Consider the following 25,985-nt stretch of genomic DNA (forward strand, 5'->3'; position numbering starts at 1 on the left):
AAAATGTGGTCACTGAGCGGCAACCCTAACAGAATATAGGACTCACAAATAGTAAAACCTCGATGATTCGAACTCGCTAAATTCGAAATCCTATATAATTTGAATAATTTCTTTGGTCCCACAATTTTTTACGTAAATTTAGCCGTCGAATTCGAAGCGGCCACCTGTATCAGCCCTGTAAATTTGAAGGTTTGCAGTGCTTTGCTGGAATGCTCGATCTAAATTTTGCTGCAAACCAATGAAGCGACAGCACCTCGGAGCCACGAAGTGGTGCCGCAGAGCGATGCTTATGCTTGATACGCCGTAGCGCCCGAACCATAGAGCTGTCAGCACAGAAAACCATGTGGTATGGCTTGCCGACTGCCGAAGCGCGCCCCTGCAGAAGTGGAGACATGCTTCACTGCAACGTGCTGACAGCGCGCAACATCGACCTTCGCCGTGTATTTTAATCGTGTGCCTTGGCTTAGAGCATTAATGGGCACCTCTAGTTCCATATCTAATCGCGTAATGGACCCACTCGCACAATGAACCTACCCCACACTTATGCTGCTGAAAAGTTGGGGAGAAAAAATTAGCTGGTGTTTTAACTTTGGTTTACCCTGGAGGGAAGCGAAAGCTTGATGTACATGGCTACGTTCATTGCCAAGCTTGGATTAAACACATTGTGCATTTCTCCACACGTAAAGCCCGTTCTTCATCGGTCGCTTCGGCACGCCGCCTTTTCAGGGCCTTATTCTGACGTGCCTTTTTTGTGTTCTGATGCGCTACTGTGGCAGGATGTTCGTCCTTCTCCATCTCGCGCAGTGTTGTAACCTAGGCAGGAGCCCGGAGGCTCCTATTTTACACATATTGCCTCTCTAGCGCCCTCTATTCCCACGCCACACTGACGTCACCTTACGTGACCTTTACCTTGACAGGCCACTTGGTGGCCTACGTGACTATGTCGCAAAGTCACATGGCGACCACAAGGTCACGGGACCTTGACCTTGACAGTGGTCACGGGCCACTTGATGGCTACGTGACTATGTCCCAAAGTCACATGGCGACCACCAGGCTTAACACAGAAGTTTGGCCTCTAAATCTTTCTCAAGTGGAAAAGCGTGCATACCTGATGCCTCGAACTACGTGCCGTAGTGAATGAAGTTTTTGCTTCAAAATCATTGTTGGCTCGGCACAGTTTTCCGTTTCGTGATGCCATCGCCACAGTTCGCAGCGCATTTCTTGGCAGGCTGCCAAGATGCTGCTCAGCAATAACATCAGAGCGTGTTCATTTACTGGTGTTAGCACCTGCAGCACCTGCGGTGGGCAGGTGAATTGAGGAGAGGGGGGGACTTGGCTTAGTGCCAGCATCCTTGACTGGAGGGCCGGCAGTGCCTGGTTCTGCTAGTCTAGTTGCGCAAGCATGTTGGTTTTTAGTATGTTTGCTTTATCACGCTGCGATTGGAGCGGGCGCTGTCCACTGCCACAAAATCATTGGAACGCATGAAAGCAGCAAACGCCTTCTTGAGTGAACGACGCTAAAAAGGCGGTATTATGATTACGGCTGACTCCATGCTTACAGATGGAAGGATGAGGGGGGTACGCCCAGCGTGTTCTCGCAGTGAAATTTTTTGCCTGAGTCAGATTTTTTGCAGTGTTTGGTTAATTTGAAAACCCGGTTAATTGAAACATTTTTCTCGGTTCCAATGACTTCGAATTGTCTAGGTTTTACTGTACTGCGACTCTGCCGGCACTAAGATTAATCAAGTCCATGCCGGGGCTTCATTCAAGCTAAAATCTTTTCGCTCAGATACCGCAACAGTTGGATGCCTTGCAGAGAGATGTCAACAAGATTACCGTGAGGCAATCAAAGCTCAATGATTACTGGTTTCTGCCTGGGAATAAGTGAAAAGTGTGACTTCCCTTTATTAAACTTTCTCATGTTTGTGATATTTTGTTTTTTCAGCTTAACCCAGTTATAACAATTTTCGGTTTTAACAATGGTATTTTCATGGCACTTCAATATTCTTATAAGTGAGTTGACTGTAAATGCAAATTTTACTGCTGGACAAACATCATAATAAGCAGGAAGAGCCATATCAATTTCTTACTGAGGACAAAAATGCTATTAGTTGGCCTAGACTATTCCACTATGCTTTCTCTCATAGCCACAGCGCAGCTTCAGGAGGTTTAACCATGCATGCCACCACTACTGCCACCTTTGTGTTATCTTGAAAAAAAGATATGTTTCCCAAAATTTGAGCGTGCGTGCTGTTTTCCAGCAGGTGCAAGGCACTGTTACAGATGGTTGTTTTATTGATTGTTGTTTATCATGCAGCTTTGTCCCCACTTTTTTCTCTCATAGTGTGGAAGCAAACTCTAGCCCATTATGACCATAACGGAAGAGTACCAGGGAAGTTTAGTGGGTTCAGAGCGTTGTTGAGAATGAAGATATTCCCCCTTCAGCTGCTGCAATGTTGCATTGAGATACTTAATTCACGTTTTGGCTGCATTTTCTGCACATATCAAAAACTTTTGTATCTACATTCAAGTATTTAATTTACCATGGTGTATATGTGAGGCTTTTTTTATTTATTACAACTGGTGTTCGCTTACATCCTCCTTTGTTTAAGGGGGGGATGCAAGGCTAAGATCACCATTTTCACCAAAAAGGGCATGTTTTTAAATATTTGTTTTTTGGATTGTGCATATATTGAACAAACTTCTCACTGAGTTTCGCTCTCAACTGTGCAGTTGAAAAATTAAAATTAATTTGTCTCTGAGATAGGATGCACTCACCACCGAAAACGCCTGTGAACGCTGATTCTAAGACGCAGCCGCGTAGCAGCCAAGAAACTGAACACAGAGTGTACTTCCAAGTTAGAATGCTTGTTTTTCGTGCTCTCTGGCCAGAAAAGACCTGCTATCGATAGTAGAGCAGGCAATTAAAATGGAAAACAATAAGAAAAGGCAAATTTTGGACAGTGGCATAAGCGGATTTGCTGGTAAACCGAAAGAGAAGCTTGGATTGACTAAATCGCAGCACGTAACCTTCGAATACTGTTTTCTCCACACTAAGAGCCTAGCTGACCAAAGTGTTTGACAAGCTGGAGATAAAATATGGAACCCAGACGAAGAGGCACGCCCAGTAAGCAGCAAAAGAAAGCAGTTCACGAGCGCAGACAAGGGCACTGGACAGCTGTAAAGCTGAAAAAAGAAAAAAAAAAAAGGCAACTAGTAATCGCTACAGAGCAGTCATGTTGAAAAAGACAGCCCAACGTATGCACCAGGCCACTTCGATTTTTAAATTTAGGCCCTAAATTTGAATAGCGTGTTCTGAAATCGTTGAACTCATTTCTCTCAGTTTGCACTTTTTTGCAAGAGCACAGCCGTTAGGAAAACTACCATTTACAACTCTTTCTTCAAAGGCTGCTTTCAAGTTGGTTTGTGGACCAACATTTTGTTGGGAACAAAATAATGTATTTTTTGGATTCCTATTTATTTTCTAAGGAAAAAATAAAAAATAGGTGGCATATAATGACACCAGAAAAAATAAGTTTGTTTTTAAAGTGCTCGGATTTTTACAAAATTGTCATAAACAATCTGCAATAGGTCTTACCCTGTTCAATGAACTGTCAAAAAATTATCTAAGCAAAAATGCTTAGTATATCCATGATTTTTGAAATGGTAGCTTTCCTCAGCTGACACACTTAATCACCCATTATGACAGCAACAGCTTTTTTTCTCTTTGGGCTGATGTGATGAAACTTGGAATATATTTTAATAAAAAGACAAGCCATTTCTAAAAATTTTATCGAAATCAGTGCAACAATTCAAAAATTGACACTCTAGCCTCGCTTCCCCTCTTAAAAGAAGAAATCACGAAAGATAATGAATGCTGCCTCCTTGTCAGCCAGCATTGTTGATTGTGCCGATTTGCTACGTTTTTAGTTCGATGCGCTTGGAGGCCTTTAAACTCTGGTGGATAATTATACCAACTCTTTATATTTGATGGGTCATTGCAGTCAGTCGCCTCGGTGTGGATGGCACGATTGAATGATTCTGTCATTTTGCAGAGGTATAGCCTATTATGCCAAGGAACTCTACCACCTTCTATGAGAACAGCACCACACGGTCTTGGACTTGTGCCTTGATTTCCCACCGCACATTATAGAGATGTGAACAGCGCCTATACGGGGCCTGGTCCATTGCGTTGCATTAAAATGCCCATTTTGTGTAGGGCTTCAGTCATCTCTGAATCGCGATGAAAACAAAACACCAGAGGAGTAATTAAAACCATGCTGTGCACCACATCTTCCTTTCCTCTTCCTATTGTATATAAGAAAAACAAAGCTTTTTCCAAAGAAACATTGCTGGCGGTGCAGCTGTGCCATGAGCCTGATATGTTTCTCGTAGTGGAGCCCTTGCATTTGCTTCAAGCGCTTTTCAAGCACTCAACACTATTTGAGGCACTGGGACAACAAGAACCATGATGGGGCTTGGCACAATTGCATAATTTTTGTTTTTGTTCAGGATGCTATGAATGCCACTAACGGCACTCAAATCGTTAGCAAATTTTGCACTGTTTGTTTCTTTGGTTGTCTTAAAAATGCGGCATAGTATCAGCGCACATCAGTACTGGAAGACTGAAAAAACATTTCGTAATCATTGATTAATCTAAACAGTGCCACTTTGTTAAAGGAGTATAGACACCATTTTTTGAAGCATCGGAAGGAATACGATTGCTTTCCTGGTTATACAGAGATGCTCCCCAAGCAATCCCAACCTCGCACTTTTCCGCGAAGATATTTTAATTTGATTTTAAAAACAAGCCAGGCAAGTACTCCGTTTTTCAAAACCCATTGGCATCGACATCTCTGTGACGAAAACGTGTACATAGGTAAACAACATGACGTCATCAAACAACTGTGACGGGGAGTCGGCAAAGCAAAGAGCAGTGACGACACATGGCCAGACTCGAACGGCGCCGCCGCCGCTTCCGGCCGTGCCCTGAGAAAGAACTCCGCTTCTGCTCGCTTTACTCGATGGCTTCTTCATTGGTGCATGTTACAATTACCTCACCGGTGTACGTATGGAGACTGCCTGCTAAACTCAGGCCCCAACAGCATGTCTGCACAAGTGCAGGGCCTACGGCAACGGTGCCTCTCGATGGCGCGCCGGGAACATACTGCGCCGCTCCCCGCCTACCCTAGACGTCGCTAGCCCTAGCTGGTTTCGCATCGAAGCGCCAGCGAAAGGTGCTTCGGAACGGGCTAACGCTGTAATAAACGTCGGAGTTTAGCGCCGCTTTACTGGCAAGCCCATCTCTTAAAATAATTTCTTGCTTTGCGCGACGCCTTCAGCAGCGGAGCTAGCAGACATCTGGTGCGTCGCACCGGGCAGACCAGCTGTAGGAAAAAAAAAGTTCGCTTGTATCACTGTAATTATTTCTACCAGGACCTCCGTATTGGCTGAATAATCCTCGCAATTTAATCGTGACTGATAGTCCTTTTGTACAAATGGCTATGTAAGCGAATGAACAGCGATCTACGATAGCTAGATTACCGATAGCGGATGCTATGAGGCAGTTATGACTTCGGAGTCGAGCGCAGCGGCCACGGCTTTACGCACCCAGATTGCCTTGACTGCGCCAGATGGCGCCACATGCTTGGACGGCGGCACGCAGGCCTGCCGCGTCGGGACCAATCAGCGCGTGAACAGGTGTGAGCACGGGAGCCACCGGGAGAGCTTACGGGTTACGGTGGCTGATCGCGTCATTACTAAAACATTTTTTTAGAACAGCTTGGCTCACAGCGTTGGCCAACCGGACTGATAAAGCAGCATCTTCACGGTTCCTTTGTTCAACATTCCTACCAGTTGACATTTCCTGCGTGTCAACCCACCAAGCTTTCGTGGCTGCTGCTGATTCCTGCTTCGTCGCTTGAGTTGCAGGCGAGCGGGTCGGGATTAAAGTGCGCGGCAATGTTAGTAACATCCACGTTATTGGGCGAAACAACGTCGCAGTACTAATTATGCTACGCTGAAGCGCTGCTCGACGACAATATTTTTTTGCACATGCGACAGCAAGCAGACGAAAAACGCGACCCGAATGCGTCATCAGATTTTGTGCTTACGCAATCACCTACCTTGCCGGTAGGGGGCGCTCGTGTGGCGTTCTCGTATCTTTGACGTCATCGCGCGCTCGTGTCCGGAGAGATCGAAACCGAAACTGGCCCTGATAAATGCACTGATAACAAATTAATTGTTCTGTGCTGGGGCTTTTTGGGTCGCAGTCCCTCTGTTTTGGCCCACTGTGGATCGATTAAAGCAAAAATACCGGAACAGAAAATGTACGTGTCTGTACTCCTTTAATAGTATGTGCACTGCATTTTTGCAGTATATAACTTGCATTTTTAATTTCTCGTAAGTGCACATTATACAGCGCGCACGGTGGAAAACAATGCACCGCTGCATGCAAGTGCTATCATGCCCAGTGACAATGTTTGAAAAGAGAGTCAATTTTTAAAAGGGGGAAAAATTGAGTTATTATGGGTTCAGTTGCATAATCTTGCTGCAGCCAGACTCTGTATGGTGGCGGTGAGAAATCTGCGCCACTCTCATAGCCAGTCCAGTTTCGATTTTGACGTCACACTCACAAGCCTCGCGTGTGACCTGCATCATTCTTAATCCCAGAAAGTTGATCTAATCCATCAAGATCTCTCTGAGGTTGATCCTGGTGTGCTATGGTCATCTCACTGCTTCCATTTGGTATTTTTGCAGTAACATGTGTTGTGTTGTGTTTTGCACCAACATGAACATGTTGAACGCTTTTACTGATTATACATATAGTCTTACAGAAACCTGACTTTTAAGAAGTTTTCAGGGACTGTACCTGAAATGTGCTTATGTGATCTGAAAATTGAGTGTAATAATGCGAGCAGTGCTTTTCTTTCTTTTTTAACATATCTATAACCTCTTTACATAGGTTATCGTATGAAACAGCAAGAAAAAATGGTGTTACAGTACAGTTGACTTCTGCACAACCAGTTGTAGATGAACAGTAATGATGATGATGATGAAAAGATTTTGAACAATGTAAAGATCGGCAATACGTGGGTTGCGGTAGAAAAGGCTAAATCCTTTCATTCCATTTATTAGTATCTTCAAGGCCAAATAGCATCACCGATCACAATCGAGTGCAATGCAAAACCAAATAGATCTTAATTTACTTTAAGTGAGAATTTTGCTTGAATATTGTCATTGAAAGAAAAAAAAGGCAAATATATTTATTTTGCTTATTTATTTGTGAATATAGTAAAACTTCGTTACAAGAGACACTCAAGGGACCCCCGAAAAAGATGTCTCATGTAACCAAGGTCTCTTGTAACCAAAAATTCTTGCCAACTCGTATGTGCGGCAGTTTAGATTCCTTTGCCTAAATTTTGTTTTATATTAGTGTTCTTTTTGTTGCAATATGTCAGGAACCGAAGAAGAGGGCCTCTTCTTGACTAGGAAGTCAAAATGTCCCCATTGTTTCAGCCACTGGCATCACATTCCTGTGTGACTGAAAAAACGGACATTTTGACTTCTCGGTGCCTGACATATTGCAACAAAAAAGGGCACTGATATGGAATGGAATTTAGCTAAGAGAATCTAAACTGCCGCACGTACGAGTTGGTACGAGTCAGCTGCGTTGCATGAGCGTACCTGGGTTAATCGTGTGTCTTCTAAATAGTGAAGAATTTACTCCAGGGACCTGCAAAAGTTGTCTTTAGTACCAGTGTCTCTTGTAACTGAGTCTCTTGTATGCGATGTTGTTAGCATGGCAAACATAGGAAAACCAACCAAATCTATTTTCAAGTGTCTCTTACAGCCGAATGTCTCTTGTAACCATGTCTAACAAGATTTTACCGTAGTGATATGATGGTATGAGGAAGCACGTAAGCAGGTTTGTTTACATAATTTTTCTTTTTATGGCTTGTTCTGAATTTAAGTATGCTATGAAACAGTGACAGTATTTTTACCTGTCCACAATTCGAAGTCATCTACATCTTTTGCATGCATTGGTTCATCTTTTTTGAAAAGTTATCTTCAATTGTCACAACGGAGGCGAGATGGTATTGTATACATTCAAGCATTCAAGTTCCTCTATACCTTGTTCAGGAGTATCAGGCCCTGTAAGCATATCCTTGCGATGTTACATACCAGGTATTTCAGCTAGTGTTAGCTAATGACTAAAAATATACTGAGGCATGGTAGGGGGAGGCAACTAAAACTATCTTGTTGACAGTTGTATGAAGTTACTCGGGAGTATTTTTGTATTTTATTCAATTGAATAAAGAAATATGACAACTAAACATTTTAGCATCTTTGGTGAAAATTCCAGTGCCAAATTGTATTGACAAAAAAAAAGTAATTCTGCACTGTAGCTTTTGTTTTCAAGTGCACTATAGTTTGTTTTTTCTTTTTCCCGGACTGGAAATAAAGAGCATGCAATGTGAAAAAATCCCATGTAACCAATACTTGCACACCGCAAGAGCTGTGCTCTTGAATGTGAATTTATGGATCCACGTTCCATGGTGCTGTGAATGCATGACTGTGTGAAAACAAAGTGGGGTGCTAGAAGTACTCTCTGTGACAGACCATGTTCAATGCGGAGAAAGCACTGGATACACTACTTCCAGTAGCCATTTACACTCCGGTATACAAGCTGGGTTCTTAGTCAGTGTACAGCATTTCATATCTAATGCCTCGAACGTGATGTGTCTGCATTACAACGCAGTACTTTGCTTCTGAAATTGGCAGCTTTTCTGCTACTTTGTTTTGGCCTGCATATTGCTACCAAGAACTGGTGCTGCGTTCACTGTTTCCTGCCCTGAACACAGCCCGCTCACTGGCATTGCTTTTAACTTTTTTTTTTGCCAGTGACCATTTCATTATTTTCGGCTCATCACAATATGTTTTTAGTGCATGAGTCTCATTTTGCTGCATTGCCATGCAAGATTGCAGTGATGAGCTACGTGTGTTACAAAAACTCACCAGGTAGTCCAGTCTGTGTGCTAACATGAGGCCATATTTCGGGACTTCCCACTGTAGTTGCCCAGTGAGACGAAATGTTTTACTGGACAGTTACAGTGGGAAGGCTTTATGTTTATATATAAACAGAAGTAGTTAGTTCTCTTGTTCATGCATAACACAGTGCTGTACATTAGTTTTTGTACATAAGTACGCCTTGTGGCTTGTATACCTTTTACAGGTGAAAGACAAAGGTAGGAAAGCTTACACAAACATCCAAGGCAAGATTGCTAACATGCAAAAGGTATGGTTTGTGTTTATTATCATTGTAGTGCATGTGCATAGGAAGAACCCAGATTTCATCTTTGATTTGTGACCATATATTGCCATATTTTTTATATACTTTGTCACAAGTCTTGTGGCGTCTTGGCATCCAGTAGGGAAAAAGCAGTTGACTAGCGCATTTCCCGATTTAGGGTAGCCATCTAAGGTATGATGGCAGCTGTTGAGAAATGTAAAGCATATGCTGGTGATAAACACTTCAGTGACTTCAGTGATATTGCAACATGCAGGTGCTGGCAGTGGCAGTTTGTTTTCTCTGTTCTACATTCCAGGAAAAGTGTCAAAGAAGAAAATGTAGAGCATTTCACCTTGTGTTACACTTCACTATGATAACATTCTGACACCTAGTGGCTATGGGCATGTTGTTTTGCATGCAGAAAAGAATGCTGTCGCTCTTGGACTGTTGCCTACTCATTACAGTAGAGTCTTGGATTATACGAATCTCGCAAGGACGTGAAAAAATATCTGCTGTCCAAAGTGAACAAAATGGAAAACGCATTCACACGTACTCACTTATGGCTGACAGAGTTTATTCATGGCCACACGTCGCAGCTTACTAACAGTGGCATTGATAAGCGGGCTGCACACCGGCACTCGCTGCTGGTGGTGCACATACTGCTGGTAATTGCAGCTTGTGCCTTCGCATCATCATCCATAGTTGCGTGGGAGTGTGCTCAGAGCATCCAAAATTCTGCACATTGTACACAGTACGTTTCGGCTGGGGAATTTCACAAATTTCACAGCAACCATGGTTGTGTCATAAAGATTTAACTACATTCAGGAGGAGTTAGTAATACAGAAACACTTGAATAATGGTGTAAGGTGCCAGTTTCAGAGTTCGAGGAAGTCTATTTGGCCTTTCAGTAAGTGATGACATCTGCTGGAGAACATATACATTTTTTATACAGATCGCACAAGTGTTATCTTGAATAACTTGCTGCTAATGCTAGAGGGCAGAAATTAACAATTTCTTTCAATGTTGACATTTTGCTGATGTCATTGCAAATACCTTTAGCTAAGGGTAGAATTTCACTGCCATTCCAGGTACGCTTGGAAGTATACTGGATTTTACTGTGCATTGAGTAAATGTATGCCAAGCAGCAGCTACCTTTTCTTTGCAGTTCCAGCTCACAACACTTGGGCATTTTGAAAGGAGAGCAGTTATTATTTATGTGTTGTGTTGGGGGAGCTGAGACATAAGCTGCAAGCATATGGTACATAGCAATGTCTTCCTTCTTTATCCACTGCAACCTTTGTGTTTAAAGGTCTCATACTACTCTGTCCATAAAAAAAAGGCAATCAATATTGAAGTTATTTATATACCAGCCCTATGAAGTAGTCCCCCTTGGAGCCTCTACACAGCTTCCAAAGCTTCTTGAGGTCTTGGAAGCAATTAAAATGAGGCTTCTTTTGGCAGGGTTGTCAGCTTCTTTGTTGTGGCACTTTGAATGGCTTTAACGCTCTCCATCCAACATCCTTTTAAGGTCCTCTCCACTTGTGGAGACGGGTAAAAATTGCGTGGGAGAAGGCCAGAAGAGTATGGTGGATGTGAAAGTAGAGTTACATCATGTTTGCAAGAAATTTTGGGATGCTTAGGGTGATGTGAGGCCTCGCATTATTGTGCAGAAGGCTCCATTTTCCGTGTGCCCATAGGCTAGGGCGACAGCGTCACAGTGCATCATGCATGCTTAAATGCAGCACACCTTTCTATTTTAATAATGCCATAAACATGGGCATTGAAATGGCTGTATGCCCATGAGTGTGGTTTTGCTTATGCAATATGTTAATGTAAAACTTCTCATCCTATTAGGGCACACAAGATGACATGGCTCTATCGAGGAGGGACAGCAGTCAGCCAAGAAGTGCTCCAGCCAGTCCAACAATGGACCGTAAACGGCCCGTCACGTTCCAGCCTTTGCATCGTGTAAGGTTTTTGCTTTCTTGGCTTCATGTATACTTCATAGTGCCTTGGAAGTGCTCTTGAGGTTGGCACTCTTTGTATATTGGTTTGGTTTGGCTTGTGGTGTTTAATGGCCAGTCGATGCAACTCAAGCTATGAAGGATGCCATAGTGGAGGGCTCTGGATAATTTCAACCATCTGGGATACTTTCATGTGCACTGACCTAGCACAGTAGAAGAACGGCTGATTGGGCGAGTTGGTGAACCATGACAGACAGTAATATAAGTGCGCAACAAAAACGTGACAAAGAGGAGAAGTGGAAAATGACGGTACCGTCATTGTCCACTTCTCTTTGTCATGTTTTTGTTGCACACTTATATTGCTAGCACAGTACGTGGAATTAGACTGTTTTGGTATTTTGGAACTGAATACTCATTTCTTGTAAAGAATTGGAAAAAGTTTCGTGGCTAATGTTACGCTTGCAAAGCGTTTGCGTGCATCCCCTGTATTAGTGCAGTCTTTTTCATAAGCAATAGCTGCTTCTCAGCCCTATAGTGGAGCCCTTGCTTCACCCCTGAAAGCTGAAAGGTCTCAGAAGACGAGGACAAGGGTTCTCCATACCTTACATGTATTCAAAGAATAAGGATGCCATAAGTACTTCACTACTTGGCTAAGGAACAAACCACCTTTCCTGGTTATTTATGAAGAAAACAGTTCTTATAAATTTATCTTGTCTAGTGTCACAGGGTCACAGCGGAGCACCAGTATAAGTGGTCCAATTGAGCAGGCTTCTGGAATGGATTTGCCATGTTGTGCTTGCGCACACCGCATGTGCCATTTATTTTAGTTTTCCCTTCCTTCACATGTCACAGCCGCCACCAAGGCGCTGCTTGTGAGTGCATCCAAGCTTTCCATTGTGTGGAGTATGTCAACACTCGCTGTCTTGTGCTGGGTCATAAACTACATTTGGTAATTGAACCAAAACAACTATAGTTAAGCCCATTTATATAACAACTGCAGTCGCAGCAAATGCTCATTTATTACAAGCAAGCGCAGTCCTACCTACAAAATATGTCGTATGCACTCATACTGCATCCCAGACACAACAATAAGCTGGGAGTGCACTGCTGATAATATACAGGGAGCAAGAAGGCGCTGTAAACTTGCCTTCACAATCTAAAAATTTGTGTTTCTAAACAGTAATAAAAGATATAAAAATAAAAATAAGATAAAAGTACAGCAGAAAAAAGATGGCATTGAAACTAGATAACTGTTGGCTAAGCGCACGCTGTAAGGCTAGAAAGTCAGTCATTTGGACACTGATCACATGCCTTACTGGCTCAGCTGGTCATTTGGAATGCACTACCTGTCCAATCGTTTTTCTAACTTCTGTTCTACCAGTCTGTTCAGGTAGTACGTAGACAGTAGCCAGTGTAGTTGATATGATACATTCTGCATATAGGCCTACTGTGCAAGCTTTGTCATAGTATGGGCCGAGAAATGACTGGTGATGGTGTCGTGATGGTGTCGAGCATTCACATGATCAGGTGCACGTGAGCCCCGCCGTAGTGGTGCAGTAGCCAGGGCGCTCGACTACTGTGTCCGAGAATGCGGGATCGAATTTCGGCCATGGTGGCTGCTTTTCGATGGAGGCAAAAAGCAAGGCACCTGTGTGCTGTGCGATTTCGGTGCTTGTTAAAGAATCCCAGGAGGTCGAAATTTCCGGAGCCCTCCACTGCGGCATCTCTCATTGCCTTGAGTCGCTTTGAGGCATTAAGCCGCATAAGCCAAATCAAACCAGATGAACGTGAATTTATGGCAACAATTGTTCGATGCATAGCTATCTGCGACTGATGTTGCGAACGGTTTCGTTGGTGTGGATATGATGATGCCAGCATAGGAGATGCACAAACCGACTAAGCCACTCAAAGTAACAGCACTGCCCAACTGCCAGGAATCTCGTGAAAATCATTTCGAGGAGGCCACTCTACCACTACCACTAGTCAAAATAAGTAAACATAGCTTCAGATCTCATAGCTGTGGAGTTTCCAAGTCTCATTGTTTCAAGGGGTGGGAGCATTGTGGGTACCTTGTAAGGCTTTTCGTTTAGTTCACACTACTCAAGTAGGACTGGCTGAGTTATGTTTAGTAGATCGCTGTTAGACTCTGATCATAGTTGTCTTAACTTTGAAATCAAAATATTAAAATATATGAAAGGGTTGATACAGAAGGCACAGAAAGAAAGGAGTGGGTATAGTGTTAACAACTTAAATGCAGAAACATATGAAAAATGTAGCTGACCACTGAAGGCAGAAAATGCTTTCACGCTTATTTGCATGCAGTGCATGCAACAAAATGTAATGGAACTCTGCTAATTTGAACTTCAATATGTTTGGATCATACACTAAAGGGAACTGCATTAAGTGGCATTCTCCAGTAGTAGTTGGCTCAGAGCAATCATGGTCGCACGCATGAATGTGAACTACTATTGTTGCCATTTGTTCTCCAAACAAACCAACTCGGTTATCCTCAAGAACTTAGGTCATTTGGTTGGTCACTTCTGTTGCTTTTATATAGCTGGGGAACTAGTTAGTAATCTGAGTATATTTTTTTATTTTTACAGAATGCATCTGGCTTGGTTTCACCACTCAAAACTACTTCTTTAGAGACGAGGTAAGAATGAAAGTGGTGCTGCTTGGCTTTAATGCAAAATTGGGAGCTTTTTTTTTTTTTTTTTTCTTAAGGCTTGTTGTAGAGGTGGGAAGTGTCACTGTTTAGCTGAAATTTTAACCTACCATTGAGCATGTCACAGTTTGCTGACCTTTTCAAATGCTTTTGTAGTGGGCTAGTGGACATCTTTGTAAATTTATACAAATGGTGAAACAAAACTGTAGGTCTCACTAACTGCTTTATATTCCTCACATAGGAAGGCAAAGTGATTTAGATGTGAGACCGTAAAAATAGACCCTGGTGTATCACTTGATGATGATTGGAACTTTATTTAAGGATTAATTTATTCCAATCTGGACATCCCAGGTGTGGTATTTACCCATAGTATCACATTTTTCTGGAAAAATTTACACTCTTTACGTGCACGCACGATAGTGCTTTGCCAAAATATTTTTGGAAAAATAGTTTTATGATAATATGGGAAATTTTCAACATTTTTGACTAGGTATAGAAAACATACTATTTTGGCAAAAAATTCTAAGCAAGTGGTTTGGCACAAGGGTTTGTTATATTTTTTTTCTCATATTTAGACAAGATGTAAGGTATGAAGTGAATTTTTTTTTTTGTAGTTTTAGTTCTAATGATGCCAAAATAGTGCCATATTGTGTTGTAAAACATACCGCTTGTTTCTTTTGAGTTCTTTTGTTACTGATAAGTGCTTCAAACGTCTTTCCTGCATGTAATTGTGGCTGTCTAGAGAATATGCCAGGCTGTCATCGATTTTTATGAGGAATAGTGCTAAGAAGCCGTCATGCTGCCCAAAAGCACTGCCCCTAGCGCTTCTGGCGTGTGATTGGTTGGTGGTCTGACACGTAGAGACTGAGGGGGCAAGCAGGATTTCTACAACATCCACTCCATCATGCAGCAACTCACTGAAATGATGAAATGATTCTTAAGACATATGCAGTATTGCACATGAAAGCACGTCTTTTGAGACAGGGCAGTGAAATTTTCCCCTCTTCAGAAATTGTGCTATCTGTTTGCTGAGAGAAGACTTCTCTGCTTGTGCTAGTGCTAGAGCACCAGTCAAGAGTCCCACTGAGCCAAGCCTGGACACGGTGGCCGAGCTATCCGAGGAAACTGGCTCCGGTAGCTCATTCCAGCACATTGACATGGACCTGATGGGAGACCTGCAGGAGATCTTCAGCCGTTGCACCACTACTAACTTACAACTCCAGCCCAGTCAAGTGAGCCAAATGGTCTCACCACAGGCACCACAAGAAAAAAAGGTACCCCTTTCTGCTTTTCTTCCTTTTCTTTTTATCTTTTGAACAAGGCCAGAGGGCAGTGCTGTGCTGTGGTGTACAGTTGGGCTTGCCAGTTAAGGTCATTTATAGATGTATGATACGGTATATGATGTTTAACTTCCGAAATCTGTGCCATAGTGGAGGGCTCCAGATTAGTTTAGACCACCTTGGTTCTTTAATATGCGCTGACATCACACTGCACATAGGCATAGGCATTTTTGTACTATTTCATTCTCCACTCAAAGGTGGTCGCTGCAGCCGGGATTCAAGCCCGTAACCTAGGGATCAGCAGCCACAGGCACTGAACCATTGCAGTGGATTCATTCATTATGGATTATCGCAAAGCCCCAGTGTGCGGTATTCTGCTGTAGAGATGTGGGTTAAACACCCTTTGCAGCAAGAGTGGATGCACGTGAGCTTTCCTCCACCATTGACAGTGGGCGCCAGTGCTAGAGCGCAAAGCGTGGGCCATGCATTCTCATTTATATTGAATGATCCTGTACCCAGCAGACAAGGCAATTTACATTATTTTATAGATACTACAAGGTGTGCAGCAAAGGGAAAAATTAAGCTTTTTTTTTTATTTCCGTTGGAAAAAGAAATTTGTAGAACACAGTCAAATGTCAGTGATTAAATCTCTAAAGGGATTGAAAATTTGTTCAAATTAGGTGAGTTCGAATGTATAAATCTCCGCGGTAGGTGGTTTTGTTATTTTTCTTCTAAAACAACAAGAAAAAGATTTGCATTATCTGCACAACAAGAAATTACTAGAGGTTGCAGTAAAATCTACTGGTTGCACCATTTACACCTTTCTGCATATATGCTGAAAAAAAAAAAATGTGTACCACAATAAAAGAAAAAAAAAACATTGCACAGGCCTTGAGACAGGCTGGAAAGAGTAAATAATACTCCAGTAAATAATAATACTAACATAAATGAAAATTGTAACAAATTTTGGTTGCATGTAAACATAGCTCAGAATATAGAAGCCTCACACTGCTGCCTGCCCATGGGCATACCTCGGCAAAATCGCAAGCACTCACTCAGGCTCACTGACAAAATTTTGGTCAACTTGCGGGCTCACTCAAGCTCCGACTCACGCATGCTTGAGCTCACTGAACTCGTGAACTGAAACTCATTTAGACTCGCAACTCACTCAGACTCGCCTCGACTCACAACTTGTCCAGAGTCAACCACTTGTTGCGACTTGTGAGCCTCTTCGGCTCATGATTCTTCAGGGCTCACTCACTCATTTCTACTCACGACTAATTTCTACTCACAACTTATTTCTACTCACGACTCATCTGGACTCACTCGCTCATATGGGCTCGCTCATTTCGACCCGAGAGTCATTTGGACTCATTTTCTCACCGAGCTCGGCAATTCCTTTATTCCAGGTGGCCCTGAACAAGGCAATTGTTTTTAGATTGGAGGCTTAATTTTTTTTTTGTGCTTTGTTTTGGTTGATCATTTGCATGTGAGTGATGGGCCATATGTGATTTTTACTTTGTTATTGAACACAATGTTTTATAGGTATAACATAAGCAGTCATAAACAAAATGTCAGAAAGGGCTTGACTAGGCCTCTGTACACCTTAAGTTGTATTTCAGTGGTGAGATTCACTGTTGGAAAAATGCTCAAATTGCGCTAGGGAGTGCATTCAGGAAGACATTCCACAGATTTCTTTCTTCTGGTTACCGTGAATTGTTGCTAAGCCACCATGCCCGCAAGCATTCCTTGTTGCAGAAGTAAATCTTTCCTCCCCTCTGCTGTCAGTAAATAATGAGGGAAAAAAATGCGCACACCGTCGTCACGAAAACACAGATCTCACTCTCAGCCTGAGCCCAGACTCACGACTCGGATCATGATCTGAACGTGCATTCGGACTCGCTCACAGCATAGATCATAGCCTGAACTTCAGTCTTGGCTCACTCATAACTCGAATCATGATCTGAGTGCGAGTTCGGACTCACTTGCGACTCGGACTAAATATGAGTCCGTACTCACTTACGACCGAGATTCTGAATGTGAGCATGAATTAGCTCGACTGAGGCGGCTCATGAATGCTTCCACCAGCCTATGCCTACGGGTGCCCCTACCTATGCTTTCAAATGTTACAATCTTCTGCTTTAAAGGTCTGATGAAGTTATGTATCTTGAATGGCCAGATGGGTTTGCCTTAGGGGTGATTGCATGACTGCTGCCAGCATGCCTTCAGAAACTTCTTAGTTCAATATTCACGTTCCTTGGATTATTTGTTACTATAAAAAAAGAAAACAAAAAGCAAGGAAAGGCTAAGCAATTTTCATTCTCGCAGCTATTCGCTACAGGCATTCCACACTGTATGATCACACGAGTTCCCTTGACCATCAGTATGATTGCAGTTTCCCAGCTGCCACAATACAAACTAGATTTGTTTTTTTACCAAGTTATAGTCCGAATTTTTCCTTTGTGTCCTTCCTTACACGCAGAAATAGAAAGCTGATGCTCAAGTTTACCCAAGTTTTTTGTTTTCAAGAACTGAAGTGTGCCCTTTAAAAAATATGATTTGAAGAAGTGCTATTCTCAGATAAGGTCCTGTATTGCTCTCATTCTCTGTGCAGAACAGTTTTATGAAAATTGGCTTTTGTCCCAGCGATGTGTATCCACCTCAGCTAGCTGCCACCCTGATATATTGAGATGCGAACACAACCTGAACACTATCGAATCTCGCCCATATTACAAGCAGCAGTTTCTATGGAACAGGAGGCAAAACATGCACGAAAGCCAGAAAAATTTTGTTTATCAAGTTGGACATGCAAAATAAATGGAGGGATTTTTTTTTTTCTTTTTTTTTTTTAAAGGATGGCTTCATGTTTTCTGGTAGCCTTCATACGGCACTGGCTAGCATCAGTTTTCATTTGCTTGTTTTGCTAGCACAAATGCTTTAAAGTGTCTGAAGTGTGTTGATTCATTCACATACCCACTTATTCTGACAAGAATGAGTGGGAGTATAATTGCGACCTCAAAAAATGGTGTTGAGTCACGATGTGGATGTATGAGGATCCGACAGAAATATCATAATTAATCTTAGGGGAAGGCTGAATTTTTTGTGTTCAATCCTGGCACTCTTCTTGCAAAAATTTAATGTTACAAAAATTTTTCCCTTGCTATATTATAATCCAAGCCTGAAAGGGATATCCGCATAAAGAGCTTAGGTCTGCTATTCAGGCTGAAGGAACTCGGCACCTTCAAAACAATGATTAGGATTAGGAGCCCCTTGCTTTTTTGCAAACGTGTACCCTGTTTACTAGAATGTAAAGCAACTATGATTATAGCAAGAGGGCCAACTTTGCGGGTGCAAAACATGGGGGCCGGGGGAGAGGGAAGCACACAAATATAAGTAAGGGCCACTGTCATTGTGTACACTGTGGGCTTTAAGGCCTCGTTGTAAAAACAAAACATATCCCTGTCACTTAACCTGCCTCTCGACAACGTTAATGAGACATATAATTAAGCTTTCATCACTGGCTAGGCATTACCTTTTTTTACTGCTGAATTTTTTATATTCAGCAGAATGGCTGCTGAAATCTTCTGTGCTGCCACATACGTAGAAAAGCAGCGCAAAGTTTCTTCGTAGTTAAGGAGCAATTTGATGTGTAGCTAACTTGCATTGGGTACTTTGCGAACACAGGCATTCAGTGACCCTTCACTGCATAAGGTGCCCTTGGCCCCACCTCCAAGGAAAGCACAGAGGAACGCAAACCGCCCGTCACCATCCACCGATGCACCGCTGATTCGTCTAGACTCCCAGGAGAATGAGGATGAGCTGAACAACCATCAGCCTCCAGCTGTGTCTGAGGCAAAAGCAGTTCCTGTCCTGGCACCAGTTGCAGCACAGCTGACGCGCGTTACTCAGCCAGGAGTGCGAGCGGCACAACCATTGCCGCCAGCAGTCCACGTGATGGCGCCAAGGACACAGGCATTGTTGCCTGGCCAGGTGCCGCTGGCAACAAATCCAGTGGCATTTCCAGGCCACCCGTTTGCCCCATCGCCATATTCAAACTTGCAGCGACGATTCCAAGCTGTGCCCTACATGGGAGCCCCACACCCCTCCTTTGCAACAAACCCTTTTCTTCGGATGCCTTGGACTCCACCTGTGACACCCCCAGTGACACCACCAGTCACGTCGCATCCCCCCACGGTTTCTGTTTCGCAGCCAACACCATCGTCCAGGTTTCCCAAACAGCAAGACCCTTGTGCTGATCTTATTGACCTCTGACTGTGTAGGCTGCTGCGGGGCGTTGTGTCCAGCAGATGCTTTAACTATTCTCTCCTATTTATTATGGTTTAAGCAACATAGGCGCAATTATTTGTGTATATATAGAACACTTGACAAGGGGAATGCAGAGGAGTGATGGTATAGTATAGCGTTTTACTTGAAAGTGGTGTGGCAGTATGATTAATTATTCTAGCACATGCTACTCAGACTGATTGTCTGTGTGAGCAAAATGATGCCTGGTGGAAACATTGTAGGCAGTCGGAAATTACTGTCTTCTTACTGTATAAACTTTTGAACTTGCTCCTAGAATATGACGTAGGATAATTAATGAAGTTTTTAGTATTGTCACTAAGTTGGTAAATGCATTTGAAATGTTGCTGTCAATAAGAGCTCTGTGATAATCTGATGCAATGTTCATTGTAGAACTTACCTATATTTATCGCAAGCATAGGAGCTGCACTATGTCTTCATTCTGAAAAGTTGTGTGCATTCAGTTGAATAAGGAAAAATATGAGGTGAACTTTATAACTCATCACTATGTGGTGTGGAATTTAGGAAGGAAAGTGTGGCATGGCATGGTAAAGAGTATTTTTTTAATTGAAGACTGACTTAGGAAACTGACAGTAAAAAAGACGAATCTAGTAAGTGCATGATGGTAAAGGTATCAAGAAGCTGCTTAATACTAATCCCCTAAACTGTCTAGTTTTCTCAGGCAGATGCAAGTGTGGCCTCCTATGCTTGTCGTCCTAGAAAATTGTGTTATTCCTAAAATATAGAGACTTGCTTATACTACACTTTATCTAGATGGGAAACAGCAGGTCTTTTTGAGCCAAACATTATTGTAGTGCACAAAAAAGAATTTATTTTCTCTTTTTTGCTTGGTGCAGCCTTTGCACTTGTTGGCCACTACAAGACTACAACGTCCCTGCGCACATATGAGAATGCGTTTTTGCATAATGCCTCCTAGTTTGGGGGGCTGATGATGCTAGCCATTTTTTCTTAGTTATAACCAACATAGTCTTGTAATATCCTCACTGAAAAGGGGTTGCACCTGACATAGTAATAGCGTTGCTTCATTTCATGCTCTTATGGAGAAACATCACATGTAGCATTGCAGCCTAGAAACGAATCTTCGGAGCTGAATGAAAATGCGTAAAATTGATTTAATTTCCTTAAAACAGCAACCACACTTGAAGTACTTGTATGAAATGGTTATTTGCTCAAGGACATAAGAGACGCTTCCATCATGAGCTTTTGCAGTGAGGCATAGTGGACAATTTTTGTCACTAGTGATGTTACCAGCAACGAGCTGTAACAATAAGTCTGTTGTTACGGTAGCCAGGTGATGTGAACGTAATTCTCTATGTTTACCATGGCGGATTTGTGTTAACGTGGGCCTGTGGCCACAAAATTTTGCTGCCATAACTAATCCGTCACCATTTTACATGTGCATTCTTGCTTTCTTTGTTACTCCTGTGAGAATCAGTTGTTGACTGAGCAAAGCAAGCTTATGGTAAGAGAGTACTGTCAGGAAATGGCTTTTTTTTTTTTTAAGTCATGTTGAACTGTAGTGTTTGTAGCCTTATTGGTGCTATGCACCAGTTAACTGCATAGCTAGGTTATGGGAAGCATGGCCAGTAGCAGTGAGCAATCTGAAGAAATTCAGGCTTTGGTGTGTAGGTTGGCAGTGTCTCTAACAGGTTAGTGGAAAGTGGAAAATGCACCCATGGAAATGTTTTGAATGAGAATTGTGATTTCGGTTACTTCGAGACATCCAAATAATATGACCTGTAAAATGAGGCTTTTCTGTGCGAGCACAGCGGCATTGCTTAAAAATAATGGGCACGTGCAGTGTTTAAGGTTTATTAAAGAAAAGTTCGCCTTTGCCAAGAGGCTTAGCAAGTCTGGGCACTTTGTTGAAATGGAAAACCCACTGAGAAGTGACGACGCAACAGCTTTGTAAGGTACTTTTCGATAATTTAATTAAGAACAGATCTTTTAGCAGGGCAGTCCTTCTATTTCTACGCAGTCTCCTTGCACTAGATGCTATTTTTTTTTTTCGTATGTGAGTGTGCGCATTAAGGGGTGTGATAAGATGTGCCTCCTGTGACGCAAACAGTGGTGGTGTATGGTCATGACTTGATGTGCCAATCAAAGCTAATATTTTTTTTGTAGATTTTCTGCCATAAGGTCTTTGGTTCTTCTCTCTTTTAAATGTGGCTATTGCGAAAGAATATAGCCATACTGTGTAATATGTATAAGAGTACAAAGAAAAAAGCTTGCCAGCATTATTTTCATCATTAGTAGCTGCAAGTTTACTGTCTCAAATTTATGAAATGTATCTGAACTTTTTTCTAAAGCATGACCTAAACACCTAAAACTGTGTTGTTTTAAGGTGATTAACTGAGTGAATGTGACTACATGCTTTATGTACATTACACTTGAGATGGCTAGGTCCAGTGGTGGTTTCAACTGACAGTAGAAGAGCTTACTGAACTATTAATAAAAGGCTAACTAGAGTTCTAGGGCTGAAGAATGCGCTGGTGATTTTATTTTATACTGATAATTCCCCTCAGAAAAAGCAGCTCTGATACAAAGATCCAAGTTGTGCTAAGCTTAAGAAATGTGCTGCTAGCAGTGGCGTATGTGACTTTTAGTTTTGCTTGTCCCACATGAGAAGCAGAGTAGCCTTAAAGTTTCATTAAATCATTTTCTTAAGTACCTACTTGCAGGTAGACTGCACATAAATGCATTGAGAATTTATTATTCCTTTTTGAAAGCTATTTCAAGGTTTCTTCTCTTTTTATTTGAGCATTAGAGTAATCTGACTGTACATTTGGATTTCATTGTGGCAATAGTCTGTGCAGCTACTTTGCAAAATTTTAAAGGCCAGTTGCAATTACCTGGTTCAAAGTAGCGACAACTATGAATCAGACTAGTTCTTAGCTTCCACAAGTGTGTCTAAAATTTTATGGATAAGTCATGGAGTGTTATTGATAGCCCATGCTCAAGAAACGTCAAGGGCATCTCTCATCATCATATCAATAATGGCTGGCCTTTGTGCAGCATAACTTGTTCATTCAAAATTATCCAGTGCACATACTCTAAAGTTTATCATGTTATAGAGAAAGTAATTGTGTTGCAGCTATGTTTCTTGACTACTACGCACAGAAAGTTTTCTAAGATATGCCATCTGTAGAAATGATCTGTTACTGATTGGCTTCCGTCAGGGCATACCGCTTAGTTGTTCATTTGCCAGGCCTTGCTTTGTGTGTGGTATTGTCACTGAATGGTTTGGTGCAACTTTATATGTTAATGTATGTATGGTTACTTTTTTCTGTTCTTGCTGTTGACTACAATTGTAATAAGCTTATCTGTTTGGCATGCTGTGAATGTTTTGTGTTTTGAAATGTATATTTTAGCCACTATGAGGGTTGTAGCCTCCAGTCAGTCACAAACATTTCAGAAAGGGTGTGTGATCATGTTTGCAGCATTCACATGGCAGCATGAACCTTAGTGAATTCATTCAGCAGTGTGAACCAATGAATAGGCTTGAATATGGGCTCTGTTTAGATACCACGTCAGGCTAAGGCTGAATGTTCAGCTTTTTCGTCAATTTGTTTTTTGTTTCCTAGTGGCTTTGATACTTTTTCTGTCATGCATTAGTGAGCAAAATTTATACTATTTAAGATTGAGCACATTTTCACTTGTATTTGCTTTTGTGTCACTGCCAAGGTAACACTTTTATTTTTTTATTTTTTATTTTATTGAATTTCCTGAGAGCCTGTATACTCCTCTGTGGAAAAAGTAGCCCGTTTTATAATTGTTTTGTGAAAAAAAATATAGGAAGTGTGCTACTTTGCAAACTTTATGCCGGCAGTGGTTATTTATGACAGAAGTGTGAGCTTTGCAGCTTTTAGTACATTCTTGCAATGCCTCATTTGACAGTTACTTTTTAGTTTAGGGTCACTTGCACAAATTGAATTTTTACTAACAACTTTACGTCCATACTCGTTATTTATACTAACTCCTCTTTACTCATACGACTGCCCAGTGGGTTTGCTGCATTGAAATGGTGCATGTGAATACGGTCATGCAGATGGAGTGGAGTGCATGCACATGAGACAGGAAAGTGCTCTTGAGAATGCATGACAGCACATTCCTGCTGACGTCAGTGAGAATTTCTTTTTTATGTAGAGCATTAAACTATTACCATTCCTTTTGTGTTGCACATGAGCTGTGGTGTACAGTCATCTACAGCTGCTCATAATTCAGAGCTGGAATGAATATGGTTGATTTGCTAGAGACGTGAAGTTTAGCATAATTTGTCTTGGCATACGCAAATGCTACAAGGCAAATTTAATTCTTAGGGATTGAGTGAAACATGGCTTTGAATGCTGGCCAGCCAGCAGCTTCATTCCTCTCCACAGTGAAATCCACATCAAGTACTAATGTGTAATCTGAGCACGGCAAAAATTACTACATCTCCGGCTTTCCCTGTTAAAAAAACAAAAAAACAAATGGCTTGAAATCTGACAGGCTCTTTGCTAGTGTGTGGTAGAGTATATGAGCAAACTAACATCTTGGGTCAAAAAGATTTGGTGCTGCAGTGCTGACCGAAACTGAAACTGACTGTAAAAAGTGGCTTGTAATTAATCAGGCGCCATGCGATCTGACTTCCTTAGCTTATTTTAGTCATTACTGAATGCGTAGGAATCTTTCAAGGCACAAACATCAACGTGCAAAAACTGTGCTTCAAGTATATGTACCTGCTTGAAGGCAGGGAATTAGCTGTCCATTGGAGCAGATGTCTGAAAATTGATAGGGTATGGGCTGATATCAGCTGAATGATGTACAAAAGCGTCGAGTAGTTTTCATCTGTGCACTTCAGTGTGTCAGTGGGTCTATTTAAATGACACTGAAAAATTAATGCCTTGCAAAGCCACATGAATGCACATGTGAGCTTGACACAACTTTCTCCTATACTTTTTCCCAAACAAACCTAGCACATTGCCTAATACCAAATTAAGTGCACTGGCTACCTAAACCATGTTTTTGATTGGTAAGTATGCCTTGGTGCAAAATAATTTGCCGAAATGCACGCTGAGTTCATGCAGTATTTACAAATGATAGCGATTCTTATGCGTATGCGAACCTGTTCATGGCATCTTCATTCAGCACTCCACTGTTTTATTTTTTTGAAATGCAGGTTCATCTGAAAAATGTTAAGGACTACTTCACGCACTTTGTTTTAGGTCCACGCATTATAATGAAACTTCCACTGTAAGCTCACACCAGCATACTGATCATTTGCACTAAATTATTTGTTTCTGTGCAAATTAATTTTAATACTGATTCCATGGCTTCAGTTGAGTTGACATGTTACCCAAAAATTGATCCCTGCTCTGGGCTTGCCACACGTAAAAAAAAAAAAAAGTATCATGAGCACAAAATTTCACCAATGCTTGTGGCATCATTGTCTTGTTATGTAAAATGCTGCCATCATTTGCATGCTTTAGTTGTAACCTTGGTTTGTTGCAGTTTTAAAACTTTTGTACAGTATTTAAAGAATTTGGCCATAACAGACAGAGGGAGCTTTAAAAAATCAGATGCAACTATTGGGCTCCAAATGTGTGAAGACCTCCATAGTTGCCCTTTAATTTGAAATTTTGTACCACAAGCCTAGTAAAAAATGGCTTCTTAGAAACTACAAAGCAGTAAGGCGCACACGTGGATCTTCATCTAATAAAGAGCCCATGAAGGGCTTTTCTTAGATGCTAGATACTGAGGCTTCCCTTCCCTCATAGCATTACTAGAGAACCTGTGCTTATGTACAGTACAGAGTTGTATGTGCAGTTTTCCCAGTTCTTGGCCTGTCCAGTCAGTGTGAGTTCTAATATCTTTCTCTTTTTTTTTTTTTCCAGTTTTCCTAGCAGTGCATAAATGTGTTCTCTTTTGTATAAGAATCACTAGCCTATGGCAGTGTTTTACCTTATTTTAGGAAATACAAGGAAAAACGATATTCCCTTCAGGTGCGAAAAAACAATTTTCCAATACAAAAAATATCTGAGGGCCATTTTCGGTTCTCCATGCTTCAAATGACGTGTCCTAAAGAAACTGAAAGAAAAATTTTATTTTTTCATTGTCTTCTGCAATGTCCCCGTTCGGGGACAAGGCGCCTCAATGCAGAAAAAGTAATACATGCTAGTAGCAGGAAGTGCGATACTGTCCTTGGCAAGATATCGGACACAAAAGATGCTTAACTGTTTATTTCTTGATTTCTTTAGTCAATCACTGCGGAGTATATTTATTGTGAAAAAGGTAAAAGAAATTGCTCTGAGCAGACTTACAAAAAGATGGGTCACTTTGGCAGCTAATAAGACACTTCGCTGTGCATCCTTCACAACGGCAGTGCTGTGAGTTCAATATGTTGACATGCTCCGGCCAATGGTTGTAGCCATCGCACCTAATGGTAGCTGTCAGTAGCAAATGCGGTCTAACCTTCATCGCAA

At 41.8% G+C, this 25,985-nt stretch overlaps 1 protein-coding gene across 2 annotated transcripts in view; it reads left to right on the top strand.

Annotated features, from left to right (window-relative positions):
• LOC146204789 (DENN domain-containing protein 1A-like) overlaps positions 1 to 23,694 on the top strand; it is a 68,489-nt gene extending 44,795 nt beyond the window's left edge. For both annotated transcript variants that reach the window (XM_084589495.1, XM_084589496.1), the window contains 5 exons: positions 9,236 to 9,298; positions 11,147 to 11,260; positions 13,860 to 13,909; positions 14,979 to 15,195; positions 18,886 to 23,694. In XM_084589495.1, coding sequence (XP_084445621.1) covers positions 9,236 to 9,298; positions 11,147 to 11,260; positions 13,860 to 13,909; positions 14,979 to 15,195; positions 18,886 to 19,473 — 1,032 coding nt within the window. In that variant the 3' untranslated portion in view covers positions 19,474 to 23,694. The remainder of the gene's footprint in view (positions 1 to 9,235; positions 9,299 to 11,146; positions 11,261 to 13,859; positions 13,910 to 14,978; positions 15,196 to 18,885) is intronic.
• The last annotated feature ends 2,291 nt before the right edge of the window (positions 23,695 to 25,985 follow it).

This window comes from Amblyomma maculatum, chromosome 1 (genome assembly GCF_055883805.1).
Source record: "Amblyomma maculatum isolate TAMU_Amacu chromosome 1, ASM5588380v1, whole genome shotgun sequence".
Lineage (NCBI taxonomy): Eukaryota > Metazoa > Arthropoda > Arachnida > Ixodida > Ixodidae > Amblyomma > Amblyomma maculatum.